Source organism: Chiroxiphia lanceolata, chromosome 1 (genome assembly GCF_009829145.1).
Source record: "Chiroxiphia lanceolata isolate bChiLan1 chromosome 1, bChiLan1.pri, whole genome shotgun sequence".
Classification (NCBI taxonomy): domain Eukaryota; kingdom Metazoa; phylum Chordata; class Aves; order Passeriformes; family Pipridae; genus Chiroxiphia; species Chiroxiphia lanceolata.
In genome coordinates, this window is record NC_045637.1 from 14,050,163 (window position 1) to 14,072,466 (window position 22,304).

The 22,304-nt window shown below is 40.8% G+C and overlaps 1 protein-coding gene across 1 annotated transcript in view; it reads right to left on the minus strand.

The window, feature by feature from the left end:
- DEPTOR (DEP domain containing MTOR interacting protein) overlaps positions 1-22,304 on the minus strand; it is a 75,042-nt gene that overhangs the window by 46,980 nt on the left and 5,758 nt on the right. Inside the window, exon 3 of the mRNA XM_032693858.1 lies at positions 1,039-1,217. Coding sequence (XP_032549749.1) covers positions 1,039-1,217 — 179 coding nt within the window. The remainder of the gene's footprint in view (positions 1-1,038; positions 1,218-22,304) is intronic.

Consider the following 22,304-nt stretch of genomic DNA (forward strand, 5'->3'; position numbering starts at 1 on the left):
ATTAAATTAAGTCACTCAGGCATCCACGCAACTCTTCACTGACATTTTCTCAATAGAGGATTAAGTAGTCAGATTTGAATACCCTATAATTACTTTATTCTTTAACTATCTACCATGAGTTCCAGTTTCCATAACTACACAGAATTTTCATTTAATAGCCAAGCAGAAGCTGTAGAAGTGGCAGTCATTCAATACGTGCATTTCTGACTCTAATTAAGGTGTTGTTAATGTACTGCAGATAGCAGCAGCATTGCTGCACATACAATGACCTCTGCATAAAGTCAACATTTGTTTGTTCGCAGTCACTCAGTTTTCTCTTAAAAAAGAAACAAATGGTACATTTGCCTTTTTGATATAGGTAATACTATAGGCTTGAAATCGAGGCCTTGGGTCTTCTTCGCTTGTGTGCTTCCCAGCCTTTCTGTGCCCCAAAAGGCAACTAAATGCTACCATTGAATTGGAAGTCTCCTTTTCATCAGCATAAATTGTTATTCAAGAAGCTGAAAGAAACAAATCTCAAATAGACAACAAGTTTAGGAGAAAATTAATCAGGGCACAGCCGGTCCGCTAACTTCTTGCAGCTGTACCAGCACTAATGTTTGCGCAGCTGGTGTGACGGACAGGGCCAGGGAACTAATCCACGTGAGAAAAATGATCTTTTTTTTGCTGGCTGATTTTTCAGATGGGTTTTTCAGCTGGAGAGCTGTGCTCTTAGGAGCAGGGAAGTGAGGGCAGCAGGTAGAGGGTGGGGCACAATACAGGCAGGGCTGCTCTGGAGGCAGGGAAGCAGTATCGCAGTCTCCAGTATCTTACCCTGCTACCTTGGGTCACTCCACACCTCTTCAGCTTCTCATGTCCTTCAGGGCACAGGGGACCTTGCACATCAGCACAGTCCAAGGGAGGTGCTCTATTTCTGGTAGGGAAAGAATCCTACCTGTCCTATACTCGGTTGAAGAGCAGGAGTGGGATTTCCCTTTGTTTCAAAAACACTCAATAAAATTTAGCTTAGAACTTTTTAGCAGCTGATATTGCACTCACCATGGTGGATAATGCTGTGATCCAGTAATTTCTGCACCAGTTTAATGGCTGTCTCTCTGTCAGAGGCCTCTTTGTGGTCAATCAGCCAGTCGATCAGCTCTTTGGCGACAAAGCAGTTCGGGTACGTTTTGAGGTGGTGCCGTCGATCTTTAATGACCTTTTCTTCATGCAGTCGGAGCCTGGGGGTCAAATCACCTTCTGAGTATCATTTACAAAGAGCCTTTGTAACTAGAAAGACTAGGACAAGAGCAGAGCAGCACCCAAGCCCTGCTCAAAGGATGGGCTTTGAAGGTGTTGGGTAGAATAGGAAGAGACCCAGCCACACCTCCACTGCTGGCATCTCACAACCAGGAAACCCACAGCAACCATTTGTTACATCTTTAAACTCCATAATTGAAAAAACTTGTTTTCTGCTCAGTGGAAAAGTTTAAAAACTAAAGAACAGAACAGCATACTAAATCCATTAAAATACTTCCTGTAGGTCAATTAAACTGCCAATAATTTGGAATTAATTTTCCCACATTACCTCTAATACATTCCACGTTACTCCTTTATTTTATAGTATCACTGCTGTAGATTCTTTTTTCTTTTTTATCTCATTCATTTTTTCAGTTGTAGTTTCTCCGTTGGTTGGGTAACTGCATTTTGCTTCCAGCTGCACAACAAGCATAGCATTTATGATTTAAAATTCAGGTGTGAAGCTGTTCCAACACAATGCTATCTGTCACTATAGAGCTGCCTCCTACTTCAAATCAAGAACTGATTTGTCACTTGGGGACCTGTTGGCAAATGCTCTCTAGCTGCAAAATCTCCCCCATCATCTTGAAAGCAAGTTGGCTGGCTGTTTTTGAGATGTTTGGGTCAGAACGCTAGATCCTGATTAGAGTAATACCTGGTTAATAAAGGTTCTGGGGTTCTGCATCTTTATTTTTAATATTTTTTTTTCTAAACAAACAAAATAAGCAACATTACCAATAAATTAACAGATAGAGGTTTCTAAAGTTTTGTTTAAGTTTTATGCTTTCTTGTTCCATTTTAATGAATCATATCAGAAAATCTTTTTGTAGTGCCATGCCTATACCCCAGTTCGGAGGAAAGCACAGAAACCACAATGCTTGGGCTCCTGTCACAAACAGAAACATTGCTGTTCATTTCCAAGTGGCCAGGATCCTACCTTGTAAACACTCTCATTGACTTCAAAGGGTCCTGAGTAATGCTACAATAATTGTAGGGGGTACAAGGGTGATAACACAGAAGTGTGTTAACATGAGCCTCAAGAAGATTCTAGCATGAAACAATAATTTCGCTCTAGAATCAAAAAAAGGGAAAATATTTGGCTGAAATCAGTGAAGAAAGTAATATTAGGGCATTAGACAAGGCTTATGTAGGCATCTACCTAAAAATAGTAGCAAAGCCCTGTTTCTGTTCTGCAGTATTTAGCCGTGAACGACACTGGAATGGCCAATCTGTGATGTTAATTCAAAACCAGCTTTGCAAACATCATTAAAAAATCTAAGAGTTTTACATTAGAAATACTGATAAATCAGTATTCTGTAAAGAAATGCTGGTTAATATCCCAGGCATTGTGAAATTCTCTGAGCTAAAATATCTTTGCTTATAGCACATTTTCCAGATGTGCTCTAACAGCTGTTGCCATGCTCAGAAAGAAAAGCCGACACCGTTTTAATTATAGAACATGCAATTATCAGTATGTCTGATGGAGATTCACAATTAAAATACATTCCAGGTTCTGTTAATGTTCATCCAGTCTTATGTCACACAATAATCTGCAAGAACAAAATTATAAAAAGAGTGTATAATACATATGCAGACAGCTCAACCCAGCTTTGTGTAAGTCTAAATGGCTGTGGTTCATCTGATACAAGAGGGAAATTGCCTTCTTTGTCCACATGTTGCACAGGAGTGTAACAGTACTGGTCTGGCATTCCACAAACAAGTCAGCCAAGAGCCCCAGAAATGAGCATCTAGGTCTTCAATTCTGACTTCAGGCTTTCCTGCAGTTGGTGGGCTTATAAATATTTCAATTTCTCTGCCACGTCAAAAGACACAAGTTCCCACTATAATCTTTTTACTCATTCAGACCATTCACAGAGTCTCTGTATATGCCTTTTTGCCTATATTCATAAAACTCATAGAAATGTCATAATCTTAATTACTTCCACCCACTAGCTAAAGTGGATCTGAATTTGCTAAGAGGTTATAAAATCATTAAGTCAATGACAGCATGACCACATAAGCCTCAAGAAGCCTGAAAAAACAAATTTATCTACAATGGATGTGGGAACCTTTGCTGCAGTCTATACCAATTGTATCCATACTGAATTATGGCCATGATGATTTATTTGGAATAAAGAACAGAAGGGGAACAGGTTTTGTCCTTGGTGATGTATGCTGTTCTCTCTGTCAAGGCTCTCTCACCCCTACAAACCTGCTAAAAATCAAACTATATGGAGGAGAAGTAGCTCAGTAAATTGGCATTGTACCCAGTGTAAACTACAAATACAGAAGCCTAAGGTAAAGTTATTGAGCAGATATTGCAGTATACAAATCAAAAGTTTAGGCAGGAATTCAAAAAATGTGTCTGTGTTCATAAGTATTTATCAGGAGATAAATCAAATGGGTCAAAAAGGAATGAAATGTGCCAGTGAATGCAATTATACTGGAGGCAATGCCCACATGAAGTGGGAAATTCTTTAGCCCTTGGCATTGGGAAACAGGCTTCTCACTCAAAGTCCTTAATGTTTTTCCCTTTAAGTAACATTAATCACTTTACGTCAGCTAGTCTACATGATGACTGGAAAATACCTAACATCAAACATATTTCTCTCACTAGAAAAAGTTTTTCTCAAGAGCTGATTAGGAGAATTAGCTGACTGACAAATCCTGACCAGCTTGAGAGGAGAAGGGGAGGAGAGGGCAAATAACAAGGGTAGATGGGGAGACACTTTGACTCAATAAGCCTTCGAAAAGTTGACCCTCTTTCTACAACTTAATAGCCGAACACCAGAAAACGATCTTGTGTACACCAGTACATCATCCATACATAATTCCATGCATTGGTCAAGACTACTTGCCAGATTTTGCACAAGGGGCCACAGTCTGCCCTACCTGGAGAAAAACAATGCGAGATCAAAAGCATTTGAGCAATTGCCTGTGAACTGTAACAGGCATATGCAACCCTTTAGTATTTACAAACTGATATCCATGACTCTTAGTCATGCTTACAACAAATAAAGACAGGCTGTATTTGCAAGCATGCATGCCAGAACAGTTTCCTGGGGGCTTGTCTAAACAGGAGTTGTTCCTAATTAACAACATGTAGGGACTCTTGCTCCAGCCAGAAGTGCCTTCCTCCTGCGTAGCATGGAACGGGATAACCTGGAACATGCTGCTTCTGATTTGCAGTAAGTGTGTTCAGAGCTATCTGGAACAATGCTATTTGTTGAGAGGCATTTTCTTTGGTAACTGTCAGAAAAGTCAAGATAATGGAAAAATCTAAATCTTTGCCTAGAAATGAAGGATCAGGCACTAACTTGGGAAAAAACTGCTCTTGCAGCTACATGAAACTTGCATTTTGTTTCCAACCAACAGGGACATTTTTCTTTCCACCAGGGACATTACACATTTTGAAGTTTTTTGCATCTTTTTCTGGACCAATGGATAAGGACTTAAGAGACAGTGCCTGCACAAGAGTTTAGCTTTACTTTTATAACCCAGAAAAGGCTAGCCTGCTGGATAAAGACAGTAATTATATCATTAACTGGACCATGGTCCAAATATCTCACCCAGCTATTTCCCTTTATTACGTCTAGTAGTTTGGGCTTGGCTAACAGAGATCTTCCAAAGCACTATCCAATCCTGATTTCTATGCATGAAAAGAACTCTAAAAACCTCCTGCTCTTCCTGGTAATTTTCTGAATAAATTATCTACCATCTCCTAGTACATCCTATATAGTCCCTACATTTATCCTAGCAAGGCTCAGGAACAATGTGCAGAGAACAGGTTGGTCCCTTACACTCTAAATAGACAAGATGGTACGAAGACTATCATAGAATTGTAGAACTGTTTGGGTTGTGTTTTAGTTGTGGCTTTTAAAGGTCATCTGGTCCAACCCATCTGCAATGAGCAGACACATTTTCCACTATATCAAGTTGCTCAAAGCCCCTGTACCCTAAACTTGAATGTTTCCAGGGATGGGGCATCTACCACCCCTCTGGGCATCTTGTTCCAGTATTTCACCACCGTCATCACAAAAATTTTCTTCCTTATATCTAGTCTGAATCTACCATTTTTTAATTTAAACCACTACCCCTTACTGTATTGCAAGAGGCCCTACTAAAAAGTAGGTCCACATCTTTCTTCTAAGCCCCCTTTAAGAATTGAAAGGCCACAATAAGGTCTTCCTGGAGCCTTCTCTTCCCCAGGCTGTTTTTCTGTTTTCACAAGAGGTACTCTATCCCTCTAATCATCTTCATGGTCCTTCTCTGGACTGACTCCAACACGTTGATGTCTTTCCTGTGCTGAGGACTTCAGAGCTGGATACAGCACTCCAGGTGGGGTCTCACTAGAGCAGAGAGGCTGGATCCCCTCCCTTGACTGCTGACCACACTGCTTTTGACGCAGCCCAGAATACGATTGGCTTTCCGGGTTGCAATCGCACATTACAGAGTCACAGAATCACAGAATATGACAAGTTGGAAGGGACCCACAAGGATTATCAAGTCCAACCCTTAGACCATCCCCAAGAGTCACATCATTGTCACGTCACATCCATCTTTTCATCCACCATCACCCCAAGTCCTTCTCAGCAGGGCTGCTCTTGATTTGTTCATCCCACTGCCTGTATTGATATAGCAGGTGTTGCCCTGACCCAGGCATACACCTTGCACTTGGCCTTGTTGAACCTTATTAGGCTCCCATGGACCCACTTCTCAAGCTTATCCAGGTGCCTCTGGATGGCATTCTGTCCCTCAGGTGTGTCATTCACTCCTCTCAGCTTGGTGTCATCTGCAAACTTGCTGAGGGTGCACTTGATACCACTGTCTATGTCACTGATGATGATAATAAACTGTACTGCTCCCAGTATGGACCTCTGAGGGACACCCTCATCACCAGTGTACATCTGGACATAGAGCCATTGACCACTACCCTCTGGATGTGACCCTCCAACAAACTCCTCATCAGCTGAACAGCCCACTCATCAAACCCATCTCTCTCCAATTCAGAGAGAAGAATGTTGTGGTGGACTCTGTTAAAGGCCCTTAAAAAATCCAGACAAATGACATCTGCAGCCCTTCCCCTGTCCACTGATGTAGTTATTCCATCACAGAAGGCCACCAGGTTGGTCAGTCAAGACTTGCCCTTTGTGAAGCCAAGCAACATATATATGGCTTGGTTTCAAAGTGTGTATAAATATGTGTATGTCCGCATATGTATATATATGATATATATAAATAAAACATATATATGCAAATGACATACAATATTTTCATTATGATATTTTGCAGTATGTAATCATCTATACTATATGTCATATATATATCATCTATATCACAGAACACATCATTTAGAACAATATTATTTTTTTTTAATGGAAAGACAAAACACCAGTGAAGAGATAATTTAAAATGGAAATTCTTAGCAGAATTTATTAATTATTGAACAATACACATTGATGTTGCAATTGGTCATGGCACAAAGCATGTCCTGCCTCAGAGTGCTCAACTGCTGCTGCTGAGTTCTAGCACGCTCATGGGTTATTGCTGTGTTACACTTTGGTTTCAGTGACTATCCCAGATGGAGCACTGCCAGTCAGCATTCACTGAACTACCACAATTCTATCAAATTTGGTAAACTCTGAACAAAACCATATTAGATCCCTTGAAAATTAATAGTGATATGCAAGAAGGTAAAGCAGTGGAAGTGGTTTCTGCCACCCTCAAATTCTTTCACAAGTTTCCTGTATTTGGAACTTCTGTAAGAGAAGGATTTACTTATTTCCAAGAAAAGCAAGTCACAACATCCTTAGGGAGAAACATATACAGATAGAAAAAGTATCCTAACAAAGATGAGGACAATTCATGGTCGCTAAAGAACATGGGGTTTTCACACCTCTTCTCAAGGGTTATCACAGGTGTGCCGCTGGCAGGTAGAATTGCCCCTTTCTGTTGGAAACAGAACAGTTTTGCATCTGCCCAGAGGTCACAAAGTTTGGCTGTTTTCTGAACATAAGCATATGACCTGTCTACAGCACAGTAGACAGGCATCTTACAAAAGATGGCATTTTCCAAAGTGTCTCAGTGACTTAGAAGCATAAGTCCCACTGAAATTTAAACCTCACAAGTCAGTTGCAGACCCAATTAATTACAAAATAAATTAGTATAAGGCAGCATTTTTGTATATACACAGACCCAGGAAAATACAGAACTACTTGAAATGTCCTTTACACTAAACTTTTGCCACTGCACTGTCAGCAAAAAAATAAAATAGGTCATGAGGATATGAACTTTTTACACAGAGGCGATCATGAAGGTACTCTGTGAATGTAGTGTGTGTTGCTGGGACAAGCATTTCCAGCTGGGCTTGCCAAGTCTCAGCTGAAGTGTCAGCATTTCACTGCTGAATGTTCCTCTTTCTATTTATGCTTCAGCTCTGCAATCACTTAGTTTTGTTACTTGATATTCACAGAAGCTAGAATACCCTTTAAAACATGGGGTCATACTGGAAATAGGATGAAAATATTTCTGTGTCAGTAGCTGTGGCAGAGAAGGAATTCTAACATCTCAAATGGGGTTACAGAGGTTGTCTTCAAAGCAGCTCCTGATACCAGTTCTCATCACTGTGTTTATCTCTGCTTTTTTGCCTACAGCCATGCAGTCAATGTGAAGAGATGCCAGAACACAGAGCCAGATAGAAAGACTTTAGGTAAACCATATCTGGGTGCACGGCAGAGGAAATCCTAAAGCTTTCAAAGAAGTGATGGTTCACCAGTGCCCCCATGGCTTTAAATAAAACACTGTGGCTGCCTCTTTAATGAGGTCTTTTTTTATGCATTCAGAAAGCACTAAGGTCACTAAGCCCACAACCAAGCATGCACAGGGACATCCCCAGTACTCATAACATTTTAGTAATACTGTTAGGGATCAAAGCAAACTCTGGGGAACAGACACAGTCATGGCTCAGGGTCTGGGATGAAATCAAAATGATGTGTCTTGGAGACACTCTTTCAGCCCAGAAATTCAGACCAGAAATTCAGAGCCACAGGCTCCCTTTCAGTACTCCAGACTGAAGAGGAAATTATATCTGTGTGTTTGTAATAATCTGTCATAAAACTAGAGACCCTTTGTAAAAGTAACGGAAGCTGTGAAGCGGCTGATCCCCCTGCCTGCCAAGCCATTTCATTTGCATTTCACTTTTAAGTAAATTGTGTACAAACATGAACAATATACATCTACTCGCCTATGCGCTTGAACCTTGAGAGCTTCTGGCTTGCTGGAAAGCATAAAACCGTGTTTTACAAAGATGAAAACACAGAATACAGGCAAGTTATTATTTCACCTGCCCCCAGTCATAAGGAAAGTGGAAGTCTGCCTGTCTCGCTCCAGCTGTTTGCTTTCTGGGCTGAAGCTGTCAGAACTCAGCAACTCATAGTTCTCCTTCTCTACAGAGAAGTCAAATATAATTGTGCTTCTCACTCATATAGGATGAGCTGGGATGCACCACGGGATGCATGTATGCAGGTCTATGTGATACCACTGTGTGGATCCCCAAAAGAACTGATGGACTTTCCACTGAAGGGCAAGCCATCTTTGCTCATATCCATCAACTACATTTTCTCCACATTACTTTTCTGTGTCTCTATTGCAAGGACATTCTTAGGCTTACCAAATCAATAATAATTTTCTCAGTGATGTCTTCCCAAATCTAAACTGAAGACTTCTACCATAAACCACTAAAATTTCAAAGTGCAGACCAGAAACCACAGGAGAATTGTTGCTATAGACATCCCTTGACTGGATTAACAGGGTAGCCATAAGCCCAGCACCTCTTGTAGACTTATGCTAAAATACCTCTCAATAAATGAATTATTTTATGGATAGCAAACTTAGGAAGGAGCAGTGTAGGTCTCAAGGGAGGTCAGTGAAAATCAAGGAAATTTTTGTCAGGGAATGCAGACCTGTTAACTCAGTAACATGGCTGAAAGAGGAGAACTTTCCTTTTAATGCTAAATGGGCTAAACAGGATAAATACAGGTCAAAGAGCACAAGCCCTACTGCTACAGCTATTGCTGCTAGCACTGCCATTCAGGATCTTGGAGAGACAGATCGGGATCTGGGGAATAGGATGCTGAACTACAGGTCTGCATCACTGGAGTCAAGAAGAGGGGCTGCAGCAAGGACACAAAGGGCTGTGAGTACCTGCTGTGTGAAAGCTCCTCTCTTGGATGCACCTTGTACCCCAAGGAGGCAGGGAAGCCAAAAGAAGCTACAGGCTGAGGTCCCTTATGCAGCAAGGCTGACATCTCTTTTACACTTATCCAGAGAGAAAAGCTGAGTATGACCTTGGTCACTTGCAGTGCGTGCAGCATGTTTCAGACAGCCTGAGAAACAAGGAGGTCTTTTCACCCACCCATCTCTCAGCACATCTGGGAAGAGCAAACTTGTAATGCCCAGAAAGCACCACAGTACTGAACAGATCTGCAGTGCAAACAGTAAAAGGGGGTGTTATCTGGCAGAGATAACCCAAGAAATCCATGGGAGAAGTGAAATCAGTCAAGTGCCTAATCTCAAGTGCAGTTTGGTATTTCTCCCACCCTGTCAATAAGTGACAAATAGTTTTGCTGGGACATTATATGGCTTTAGGTAATCTCTGAGCTCAAAGTCCTTCCAGGCATGGCTGCTCTCAACCTGAGAGCCGCATACATGCAGAAGATCTTCTCCCTGATATTTTATGCTTCTCAGAGGAGCACCAACTGTTTGGACTTCTTTCAGCAGTCCTTGGCAACCCTGCTTAAAGCAAAAAAAAAAAATCTGCCTTCATCATTAATAGTGCTTCATACTGCAGTAATATCCCAACTGCTTTTACCAAGTGTTTTCCATAACTACACAAAGCTCTTATCCAAATACTGTGCTGTGTAATCATGAACAACATCAAGCACAGAGAACCAGTACCTGACAGGTAATAAAAGGAATAATAAAATACTTAGTGTTATGTACTATTGTCAACAAACATGATTTTATATTGAGGCTACAACTCAAGGACTTTTTACTCATTTCCCACAAATACGTAGGTTCACCTTAAAATGAATGTAGATGCAATACTATTTCAATACACAGCGGGCTGTATAAAAACCATCAAACTTTGTTTATCTCTTTCCATTCTAAATTAATATCTTCATTTTTTTCTTCTTTACTATAATTGCATTACTGGAATTTATTTTTATTTTGAAGGAAGCTGTAATAGATTTAAGTGGAAAAGTACTCACTAAAAAAAGGTATTCTGTATTGAATTTCTTTTTTAAAAAAATCTTACAGCATTGTGGCACTGATTCTTTTTTTTTACCTCCTACAGCTGGCATTACCACAATATGCAGGATGTTACACTGACAGAAGACATGATGCAAGAAAGTTCTTTTCACTGTCTTCCAGAAGTCGTTGAAATTCAGTGGTTGACCACTAAACTGCAAAATAAAACTGGGATTGATTCAAATTTTTAAACACTTAAAGTAAGTGTTCCATCTGACTGGAATACCTAGAGGTGATTAAATTGTGCATAAATAGAAATGGAGGAACAGGTAAGACTATAAAATGTAAGGCTCTGCACTAACAACAAAATGCTTTGCTGAAAACTGGTAACTCAGAGGCTGAAAGCAACACAGAGTAAGAAATAGTTGAATATGCTGTAGTGAAACTTGCACTGACTACAGGCTGAATACAGGCAGAGACCATATAAAAACCAAAGTCAACCTTAGGTTGTATTAACTGAGATGTTTCCAGAAATGATGTGAAGTCCAGTTGCTCATGTCATTGTATATGATACTACAGAACATCATCTAAATATTGTGTTTTGTTTATGCCATGTCATTCCAGAACAACGAGCTCAAATAGATGCAATGATGTAGGACTACTCTAGTATGAGAAATAATGAGCCAGTCTCATGACCAGAGAGAAAAAGATACTGGCTTGGGAGTCTGGCCTTATCTAGACAGAAAATGACAGGAAGAGAATTGCTGTTGATAATCTTTCAGATGAGCTGAAAGAAGAGAGCAAGAAAAGCTATTTAAGAGATGCTGAGAGAACGTAAGAATTAGACAAAGTTTTGAAGAAAAATTTTCTAATTGTTACTTACGACAAGAACTGAAATGACTTTCAGAGGACTGTAATAAATATACTGAAGGATTAAGTGTTATAATATTCTCCAGAAGACCTTCCAGTCTAATGTTTTATAATTACATGATTTACACTGCTATCTGCAAACAACCTTGGGAATACTACAGGAAGGAAGAGTGTCAGAGGCTGGCCTTTGAAAGCACCATACTAAGACTCATAGCCTTTTTAAAGTCCTGGTTCATGTTGGCTGCAAAAAACAAAAGTTCAAATGCTGCCTATATTAAAACATTTGCTGTTTATATTAAAGCTTTTATTAAAAGTACATATGCAGATATACATTCTTTGTCTGTTTGCCAAAGCTCAGGAGCTGTAGGTATAACGAGAGATGTCCACATTTCTGAGCATGCTTCCTTGCTTTTGCCACGGGATGTTCCTTGTTTTTCATTTTTTCTGTGCACACATGCAACAGTCCTTATGTGGCTGACTGGAAGGACAGGGATTAACTGGCCAGTCATTATCATACAGTCGACACCGAACTAGTGGCATGTTTTCCTTCAACATATGAAGGAAATCCTACAACCCTTGAGACATACAACTGTGTCAAGACATGGCTGGGGACGTGCTGTGAGGAAATCCCATCAGCTGGGTAGCAGCATGCAGAGAGGCCAAGGGTCTGCTCTGTTTCCTTGCTAAATCAAAGTGTAGAAGCCAGGAGGAACTGCAATGGCAGAGGATCCCTCTGCCAGCTCCACAGCCCACTCTGCATTTCACCCTTGGCTGAAGTCTCTACATGTCTGCACTCAGCTGGCTTTCCTGCCTTCATGTGCAACATCCACTCATCCTGCTGAGATCCAGATCACCGGGTTCACAGGAACCTCCAGCCTCTAATCTGAGATCTTGTGATGCTACCACAAAGAACCTGTCTACAAAGTCATAGTCACCTTGGTCTTTTTAGCCTGGAATTTGTCTAATTTTATAGAGTAGCATATGATTTTATTTTATTTATTGAAATAATATAGGGTATGGAATTATTAAAATGAAAAAATCAAAATAGGATAGAAGCCTAAATAGAATGATGTTACAGGCTTTTGGAGTTTCCTTAAGTTGCCTTGTTTGCTTAAGAAAAACATTGAGAGTAAAATATAAGCCAGTATGACCTTCACAGTCAGCTGGAGGCAACAAATCAGTGTAATACTAATTAACATTCTGCTCATTTATACTTGTTCTTCTTAAAGAGAATCCTGTAATATCCAATAAGGTTTCACTGCAAATGCCAAACAAAAAAGAAGAAATAAATCACCATCTAGAGACAAAAAAATGAAAATTGTCTTGGAAATCTATTGATTGCCCCAGACTACACTGAATGAGTTCCAAATGCATCTATGCAAACGGTAACAATGATTTTACTCAACAATTTTGCAACATAACACTACTGTATTCATTTTTTAAACACAGAAAGGATTGCTTTCTGACACAAACATTTTAACGACAAAACCCCACCCTTCCTGCTTTAAATCTCTTTCTTTATCTAGGTCATACAAACACGTAACATGAAGAATTATGGCATATGAATTTAAGGGGATTATGTAATGGCATGAAGTTGCTCACTGCCTAAATTCTGGTAGGCTAATGAAGAACTTTATCAATAAGGAAAATGTATTAATAAAAATCCTAGTTAAATACTAATTCTACTTCAAAGATTTTCCTTTTGCAAAATTATAGCCTGAGGATGGTTTTGTTTGATTAGCTCAGCATTTTTCCACACCTCATATATGACATGAACAGATACACAGCTGTGGCATAACCACTCTTTATGAATAGTTCCTTCTGTCAGGATGCTATCAAGGATCTTGTCTTGTTTGATTAGGCCTTGTCAAATGCTCACAAGTAGATAACTTTGAAAAGATAAATATTACAGAAGCAATCTTCCTCTGCTCTTAAGATTAAATGGAAATTTTCCTTTAAAATAATAAATAAATCCACAAGGACCCCAAAGAAATTCTGTTGCTCTACTGAACATCTTGCTCCCATTGCTGGGCATATGTTTGCCATTTCTCTTTCTAGGCAAAATTCTCTCTCCAACATGCAGAAAGGTCAGTGAACAGGTATTTATGTACTCTGACAATAAAGTCAAACTGTGACTTCTTACTGCTTTAATAACTCAGAACATGCACCCTGACCCTTATTCACCAAGTAATGGCATCAGCTTTATGTACACATCAGCCTAAGTAGAATGCTGCTGGATTTAGATTACAACAATATGGTTATGTTTACAACATACTCCAAACTTTGTCTCGGGCCTCAACTTGAATCCAAAACATATGTTGCACAGGAAGTTAGAGATAGGCTTTAGATGGGCAACAGGACAAGAGGACCTGAGTGGTTCAGACTCAGATATTCACCTATCATCAGTATAAATGGCCCAACACTGTGTGGTAATCTGATTCATTTACTCAAGACAAGCCCTGACATCACATGTCCTTAAGAAAGGCAAGATCTGTGGGAGCTTGGCTATGGTTGCTCTTCAAATGGTTTCAACAAGCACAGGTGGGCAGGCAGACCACAAGAGCTTCTTGTTGGAGCTGCCCAGACACATGGATACCAGAGCATGTGCCAAGGTTTAGTCCATTATTCACCCTGACTTTCAGAGCACAGTACAGGGCTAATTAGGTCTTAATTTGAATGTAGCCAAAATGAGCTTTATGAATGTTGAACTATAGAATCATAGAATCACAGAAATGTTTATCTTGGAAAATACTTTCAAGATCATTGAGTCCAATCCTTAACCTAGCACTGCCAAGTCCATTATTAAACCATGTCCCCAAGTGCCACATCTACACATCTTTTAAATACCTCCAACAGCGGTGACTTTATCACTTCCTTGGGTAGCCCATTCCAATGCTTGACAACACTTTCCATGAAGAAATTTTTCCCAATATCCAATCTAAACCTCCTCTGGTGCAACTTGAGGCCATTTCCTCTTGCCCTGTCACTTGTTACTTGAAAAAAGAGACTGACATTCACCTGGCTACAACCTCCTTTCAGGTAGTTGTATACAGTGTATAAGGTCTCCTCTGAGCCTCCCCTTCTCCAGGATAAACAACCCCAGCTCTCTCAGTCACTCCTCATAGGACTTGTGCTCCAGACCCTTTACCAGCTTCACTGCCCTTCTCGGGACATGCTCCAGCACCTCAATGTGCTTCTGGTAGTGAGGGGCCCAAAACTCGGCCTCACCAGCGCTGAGTACAGGGGGACAACCATTTCCCTACTCCTGCTGCTTCTGATACAAGCCAGAATGCCCCCATAGCCTTCTTGGCACTCTGCTGGCTCATGTTCAGCTGGCTGTCAACCAGCACCCCCAAGTCCTTCTCCAATGGGCAGTTTTCCAGCCACTCATTTCCAAGCCTGTAGCACTGCATGGGGTTGTTGTGACCAGAATGCAGGACCTGGCACTTGGGCCTTGTTGTACGCATAAAATTGGCCTTGGCCCATTGATCCAGCCTGATCAAATTGCTCTTCAGGGCCCTCCTACCCCCTGGCAGATCAACATTTCTGCCCAACTTGGTATCATTTGCAAACTAAGGTTGCCCTCTATCCCCTTATCCAGATTGTCCATAGAGATTAGAAGATTTCAGTCCATATGTAAGTAAACTGTGCATATATGAACTGCTGAAACTGCAAAAGGTTTGTGGTCACTAAACACATGAAACCACTGATCAAGAAAGGCCAACACCTTTCCGTACCTTTTCCTACAGGTTTGTCACTCTCTGAGGTGAAATACTGATATTTTACATAAAGACGTGCTGTCTACAGTTTTTAGCCTGCAAGCAAAATTTCACAATTTCCAGTCCACGGGAACTTGTCTTTAGCCAGTATATGTTAAAATAAGGTTTTCATTCCATGTTTATTGTGCTTCTCTTGAATAGTTTATGCAACCTTTTTTCTTCCTCCTTTGGCCCAATAATGTGTTTCCCAAGAGTATTGTTGTTACTGGCCTCATGCAAACTCAGATGTTCCATATTCATCAGTAAAGAAAGCAATACAGAGTACAAACATATTTCATGTGAAATTATGTAGGATATGCTGTTTCAGCTGGTGTTGATTTACAGATTCAACCACAAAAAAAGTCATATGAAGTTCTTAATATATTATATTGGAGCAGCTCTAGCCCCTCTGTAACCGAACAAAGTGAATGAAAGCAATTATCTTCCAACCACCCATATTTGATTCCTTACAGCAGGACCAAAGTACAGCACTTGGAAAAGCCACCACTTTATAGATAACTTAAATGACTGGATTTTCCCCCATTATGAAATATTTTTAAAGGATCTAGGCCTTGCAACATTGCGATAAAGCACAATAGCATACAGAGAAAAGCAAAAATCCCATTGTTTTGTGTGTGCTGAAAGAAATGTTATTATTTTTAACAAGGTGGGATAATGGTTGGGTACATGCTTGATTTAATTACGTCTTTGATCGCATCTGTAAAGGCAAGGGAATATATCTCATTACATTCCAAATGGATTACAGGATGAGACGTGCCACTCCAAGGGAGGAAAGTGTTAACATTTCAAACACTTTCTTCTCCTCAACACATGACTGAAAGCCCTCTTTCCGCAAACAAAGTTGGAGCTGTAGGACCATGCACAGGAACCTGCGCACACAAATGAACTCTGAAAGTGGTCCGTTTGTGCACAGTGTGAGAAGATCTGAGAGGGCTCAATCCATCTTTAGCAACACTGGGCAGGCAGTGAGAAGAGAGGAGCAGGTGGCTGTCCCTGAGATTACTGTTCCTCATGTAATGCCAACACTACACAGCCAGCAGGATTTCTGGCATTGTGACCTATTGGCCTTCCAGCATGTATTACTCTGTACAATGTCTCCAATCTTTTCTCTATTCTCATCCTTCAGGGACTGATATAAACCCATCATGTCCTAACCATTTGTGCTTTGGTTTCTGTCCCCCAAGTTCTTAAGAAATTAATCTACAGATAACCTTATAGACACCTTGAAAAGCAATCTTGGTGGTCGGAAGAGTTGTGATGTTGGCATCTCATGAATCTCACATGATTTGGGGTGAAATCCTGGCCTAACTTAAGACAGTGAGGTCAAGGGAGTCAGGCTGTCACCTTCAAATCTTCCTAAAAATCTCAGCTGAAAGTTCTTAGACATTCATTTGGGAATGGATACATTTCTCATCCTTAAATTTGCTCGAAAAGCTGGACAATGTAAGAGCAATCAGTGGTACAAACTAACTTATCTGATTTTGCACTGAAGTAGTTAAAAGGCATTCTTAGAAGCCTTGCCACCAATTCCACTGACCAGACAATAATACCTAGTTATCAGCCAGTAACAAAAAGTTGATAATATTAGCCACCATAGCTTAAAGAAGACATCACACTCTGCCTTCATGAAATATGCAACTGGAAGGGATCTCTAGAGGTCATCTGGTCCAACCTATACTGAAAGCATATCCAGTTAGTACAAGTTGCTCAGGGTCATGTCCAGGCAAGATTTTAACACTTCGGAGCTTCTCTGGGCCCCCAGTCTGATTTTTTACTTACCCTTATGGTGAATAATTCTTTCCAAATATCTAATTAGAAAGACCCTTGCAAACTTTGACTATTGCCTCTTGCACCATCCCTGTGCACCTCAGAAAAGAGTCTCTCCGCTTTTGCCTACATCTTCTCATTTTAGTAGTTGCAACCAGCAGTAAGATCCTTCCAAGCCTTTTCTTCTCTAGGCTGAGCAGACCCAGCCCTCAGCAGTTCCTTGTACATCACTTGATCCAGCCCAACCCTACCCTGAGAGCCAGCCTTCCTTGGTGCTTGCTTCTTGTATGAAGACACCTTTTTCCTATCTATTTTAGAGAGTTGCGTAATTTTGCATAAATTACAGATAAAGAAAGAAATATTATTAAAATAAGTATCTAATAAGTTTTGCTTTATTTTTTCTGTTTGGTGGGCTTTTGAGAACCCCCTTTCATTGCCTCATCTAACTAGACATACATAGTATGATACCAATGGCTCCTATTCTTCTCATCACAGAGATATACTTATTAACCTCATTTAACCTCATCTATTTCTGCCATTTCCCAAAAGACCTGAAAGGTTTGAGTTTGTCCAAATGCTATAAGTTTTAAAAATACTTTAATTGTCCAAGACAAGTCTTTAGGCTTCTAGACCCAAATCACTCTCAAAATGGTATTTGTATGATCTCTTTTGGGATTTGTACATGATAATGCTACTTTGAGCTTCTTCCCATCACAATCTCCCTCTGTCTGCACTGACCAAGCAGCAATTTAGCAGTTTAAGCTAGGAATTACTCTTTCTACATTTTAGAAAAAATAAATTAATTTCAGCTAGAGGAAAGTATAAGTTAATTACATCCTGAACATCAGGAAACAATTAGTAGCTTTCTGTTATATCACCCTGATTTCTATGCTATACAAATAATTATATGCTACTGCAGAAAAGGATGTATGATTATCAAGACAAGGATCTTTTCTGAAAAAAATGAAAGGAAATTTTTCCACCACTGACAATCAGCACTATAAATAATGCTTAGCTAATATCTTTTCAGAATTCATTTCCATTTTTTGCAATGCTAACTCTGAGTGATGTGTCGGCTGCATGTTGTCAGATTCTCCTTCCGAAGAGGATAACTGTAAACAAATGTTGGACTCTGATTCCTCAGATAAGCACTCACAAATTCAGGTTCCTGTGAATATTTAGTAATACTCACCGGATTTAAATTAAAAATCATTGTTTTTACTAACCATATTGTAATCATGCCTTGCATTTGGTTTGCCTCTTGAATCAGAGCTGATACTGGCTTGCGAAAACACAAAGGAACGCACAGGCTTGCTTTAAGAAGCCCCAATGCTTTGAAGACATGGGCCACAATGTGAAGAGCAATGGATATGACACATAAAAAGTTCTTTCAGCTGCCAATAAACTCATTTGGCCTGATATGAAAGAGAGTGGTGCAGACACAGAGCCAGTAGATTGTACAACAGCTCAGCTGAACACTAATGGAAACACTAGGAAAACACCCATTTTGGCAACAGCACTTAGTGTGAGAAGCAAGGGAACAAACCCACATAAACCTTCCCAATGCCAGGTCAAAGGCTACTGTGCTCAATGGCCTCTGTGTTACCGGGGGTGGGACAACCTTCTGAAACCAGGTACAGAATATAAGGCTTGTAAAGGATAAATATGATAGTGGTGTTTATCAGCAGACCAACCTTGGTCTCCACACATTCCTCACACAATGCCCCTTCCAGGACAGCTAAACCTCTCCCCCAGAACAAGTTCTGTTCCATGCTCTCCTTCCCTATTATTTTCCACCTCAAGGCTTCTTCTATGCTGTCCTTCACAAACATCATCTTGGAGAGATAGTTGCCACAGCTCTTGATCAGAATAAGAGTCCATCTCCCTGATTCCTTCTACTGCCTCCTCCTCTTCTGCCACATCAAATGCAGTATTACTGTACTTCACTTTCAAGCTCCCATCTTTGCTATCACCATCTCTTAGGTATTTTGGCTTTTGTTCTGACCAACCATTTAGTTACAATTTTGTAATTTGGTTTTTTATCTTCAAGTGAGCATCTCTGTGCTTGCTGCCTTAATACAGGAGGCACCCTCAACCAAACAGCCACAGGGCTGTCTGGATGGAGTCACCCAAATCTCGCCCAGCATTGCTATGATCTCTACCAAACACCTGACATGTAAACAAGGGTCAGGCAGGGGAAGAATGGATGAAAGGGGTGAGAAGGGGCTCCTGGACTGTCAGAGCTGTACTTTAATATCAGAAATTGATTCCCTGAGAAGTCAATCTCACTGTGGGGTCCCCCTCCAGGAGGGGTCTGTGGAGCTCCCCACCCCCTGACCCCAGGCCAGCTGACCTTACCCGTTACACTGTCATTGGTGCTGGTTTGACATGACAATAACCTGTCTGAGCTCCCCAGACTGCTCATCATGAGCTCAGATGCTCAGCCAAGCAGCAGGATCCCCAGTCCAAAGGAACTGGGCTGCCCTTTTCTGCAGCAGCAGCCAGACAGATCAGCTCAACATCGCTGTAAAACCCACAGTATGACCTATTCCCGAGGCAAGTCAAAAAACTCTCATCTCCCTGCAAATTCCTGTGACACAGCTGCAGTAGCTCAGGTACTCACCTACACAATTGCAAGGAAATGGGCAATTACAGCCTTGCTATGTGAAAACCCACTTCTATATACGCTCTGAATTAGCAAGCCCAATCAGGAACACTTTACAATTATTCCGAACTTCACCTTTGGGATCTGAATGCATTTACTGGATTGAGGCACTGCTAAGACACAAACTATGAAGACTATAAAAGGCTGATAATTAGGTCGGGGTTGAATTCTGAAGTAGTGCTGTCACATTGGTAGCACTGGGATATGCCGGTCATACAAATTACATAGTAAAAATTTCAAAACATATGAAATGTCAGTATTTGTACCTCCATTCATGCACAATACCATGATAAGAGTGCAGAAGTAAAGGTAAAAGCCTTGAAAAAGAAAAAGCCTTGGCAAATTGCAAACTTAATTTCTGTTCCTGTCAGGTAACAATATGTGCATTGGGCATCTAAACTCAACATGATTTTTATAGTCTGGCTTCTACTGGAGTTTGAAATTTTTAAATGGGAATCCAGCAAATTAAGCCCTGGAGGGATTGCCAAGCAAACCCAGCAGTGGGTTTGCTGCCACTATTCCCCTCTCCCTGTCCTTGACATATGTTTCTGCTGGCTCCTTCACCCCAGTGCTGGCACTGGTCTGACTTCATGCTGAACCTGTTTAGAAAGTTAAATTTTTCTTATTTGGCTTCAGCTGCTTCAGTTCCCTGAACTTCTGATCCCAGACGAACACCAGTGCGAAGTGCAAGGGAAGAGATAAGAGCGGGGCAGAGGCAGCCTGCGGTTGGATCCGCTCTATCAGTAAACCACAGCCTTAAACTGTACGTGCTTCAGTGACATGGGGGAAGCCAGCACCCACTTCTCCCCCCGTACTTCTTCAGAAAAAGCTTTTATGTGGTCATGTGGTAAACTGGTTTGTAAAACTGACCCAACTGAAATACCAGCCATCCAAAAGCCCTGCAGATCACTCCCCCAGTGCAGGTCACCATATAGTGATGGGTCCAGAGGTGCTTAAGCCAGTCCAATGAGGGGAAGGACAGGGGTAGGAACCAGGAGGCAGAAACACCTATTTAATTCCAGTGGTTTATACATTAAAATTACTTAAAATATATGGTTTATATGTCCTGATCTTGCTTAAGGAAAAAAACCAACAACCCATGATTAACAAACACATGAAGTTCATCCTTACCTCAACAAATGTCAGTGGTTCTGCTGACACTTGAAGCTTTGTAGTTTCTGTCTTTATTAACATTTAGAGCCTCAACACAGTTCTTCAAGGACCAGCTACATGAACCAAACCTGATTAGCTCTTGCTTCTTTCCCAACCTTTCATCCCCTTTGCCAGCTCTTCATCAGTTTAACCTCTTCCCACATAAGTATATTTTGGAGAGATGACTGGCCTTGAACATATAAAAAAGGTATCTTTGAGTTAGCAAAAGGACTCACACAGGTCTGCTCTGCCAGGATGACAGAGGCAAGAGAGTTAACAGAACCACAATACAAGAGTTATGAAAACAAAAAGCAGAAACTCAGGAGGATCTGGAGCCTCAGGATGGAATGTCTCTTTCTGAGAGCAGACCCTAAGTCCAGAGCCACCACCAAACCTGCACTCAGTGCCTGGGAACTTAGTGACAGGATAAAGAAGCCTATATCAAGAACTTAGATGGACTGCAGATAGGTTAATATTTGCTGCTGTGACATCATCTTTCATTTTTTTAAGTTCTACATCACAGAAAGCACTGAAATTCTGTGAGTTTTACACTTCAAAAAGTACTGGAGTCTACAGATACAAGAAATACCTCAATTAAAATGAGATATACTGATTCCTCCCTAGTCTTTGTCCATCTGTCCAATAGTGAAAGCTGTTTGACCTTCCTCCTGGCTTCAGTCTGTTCTCTCACTTTACCAATGTGACTTCGGAGGGTGAAAAGTGCAGATCCTTTCCTGGACACAGTATCCAGAGTTTCCTACCCATCCTGGTACACAAAATATCCTTTCTGCATCTCCACACTTGGGAGTTAGTTTGCTCTGTGCTTTCCGGATGCCGCTCTTGGGCTCAGTGTCTGACCTCCCAAACCAGAAATCCCAATCCTAAGAGTCCCACTTTGGTGGCTTCACACAGATCAGCCCTCACCGTCCAGAACCCATCAGTGCTGTAAGAAAACACTACCAACTTCAGCCAAGATTCATGTTGCAAGGGCTTCATTCTTCTTCAGAGCATACAGTGGCTCCCTGTTGGGACCTGATAAATAGCTCGGATTCCAAGGCACTATTGCTACACAAATAGTAAATAATAATGGCAAGTGATAGGAGGACTTCTCTGTCATGGTGCCAGCCTAAAGCCACTACTCCCATAGAAGCAGGGATCATGAAGTAAATGCAAACTTAGACTGATTTTGGCATATTCATTCTGCCGTCCCTGCATGACCATCAACATGGAAACAAGTTTCCTTCACTTCTTCGTAGGCAGCTAATCTAACATAAAATGAGTAAAAAATATTCTTGCATGTGCTACACACATCAGCTTGCCTTGCACTGCATCTTCATTTCTAGAAATGTTGAATAGCCACAATTTTACTGGAAAACATGAGAAACTGAGATTCCTGGATCAGGAATCATGTATATACATGGGACTTGTCATTAGAATTAGTACAAATGGGCAAGATTGAAACACATGAGAGGATGCATCAAGTATCAAAGATTCTAGAAAAAAAATAACAAATTTCAGAAATACATGCTTTTTATAAAATTATAATA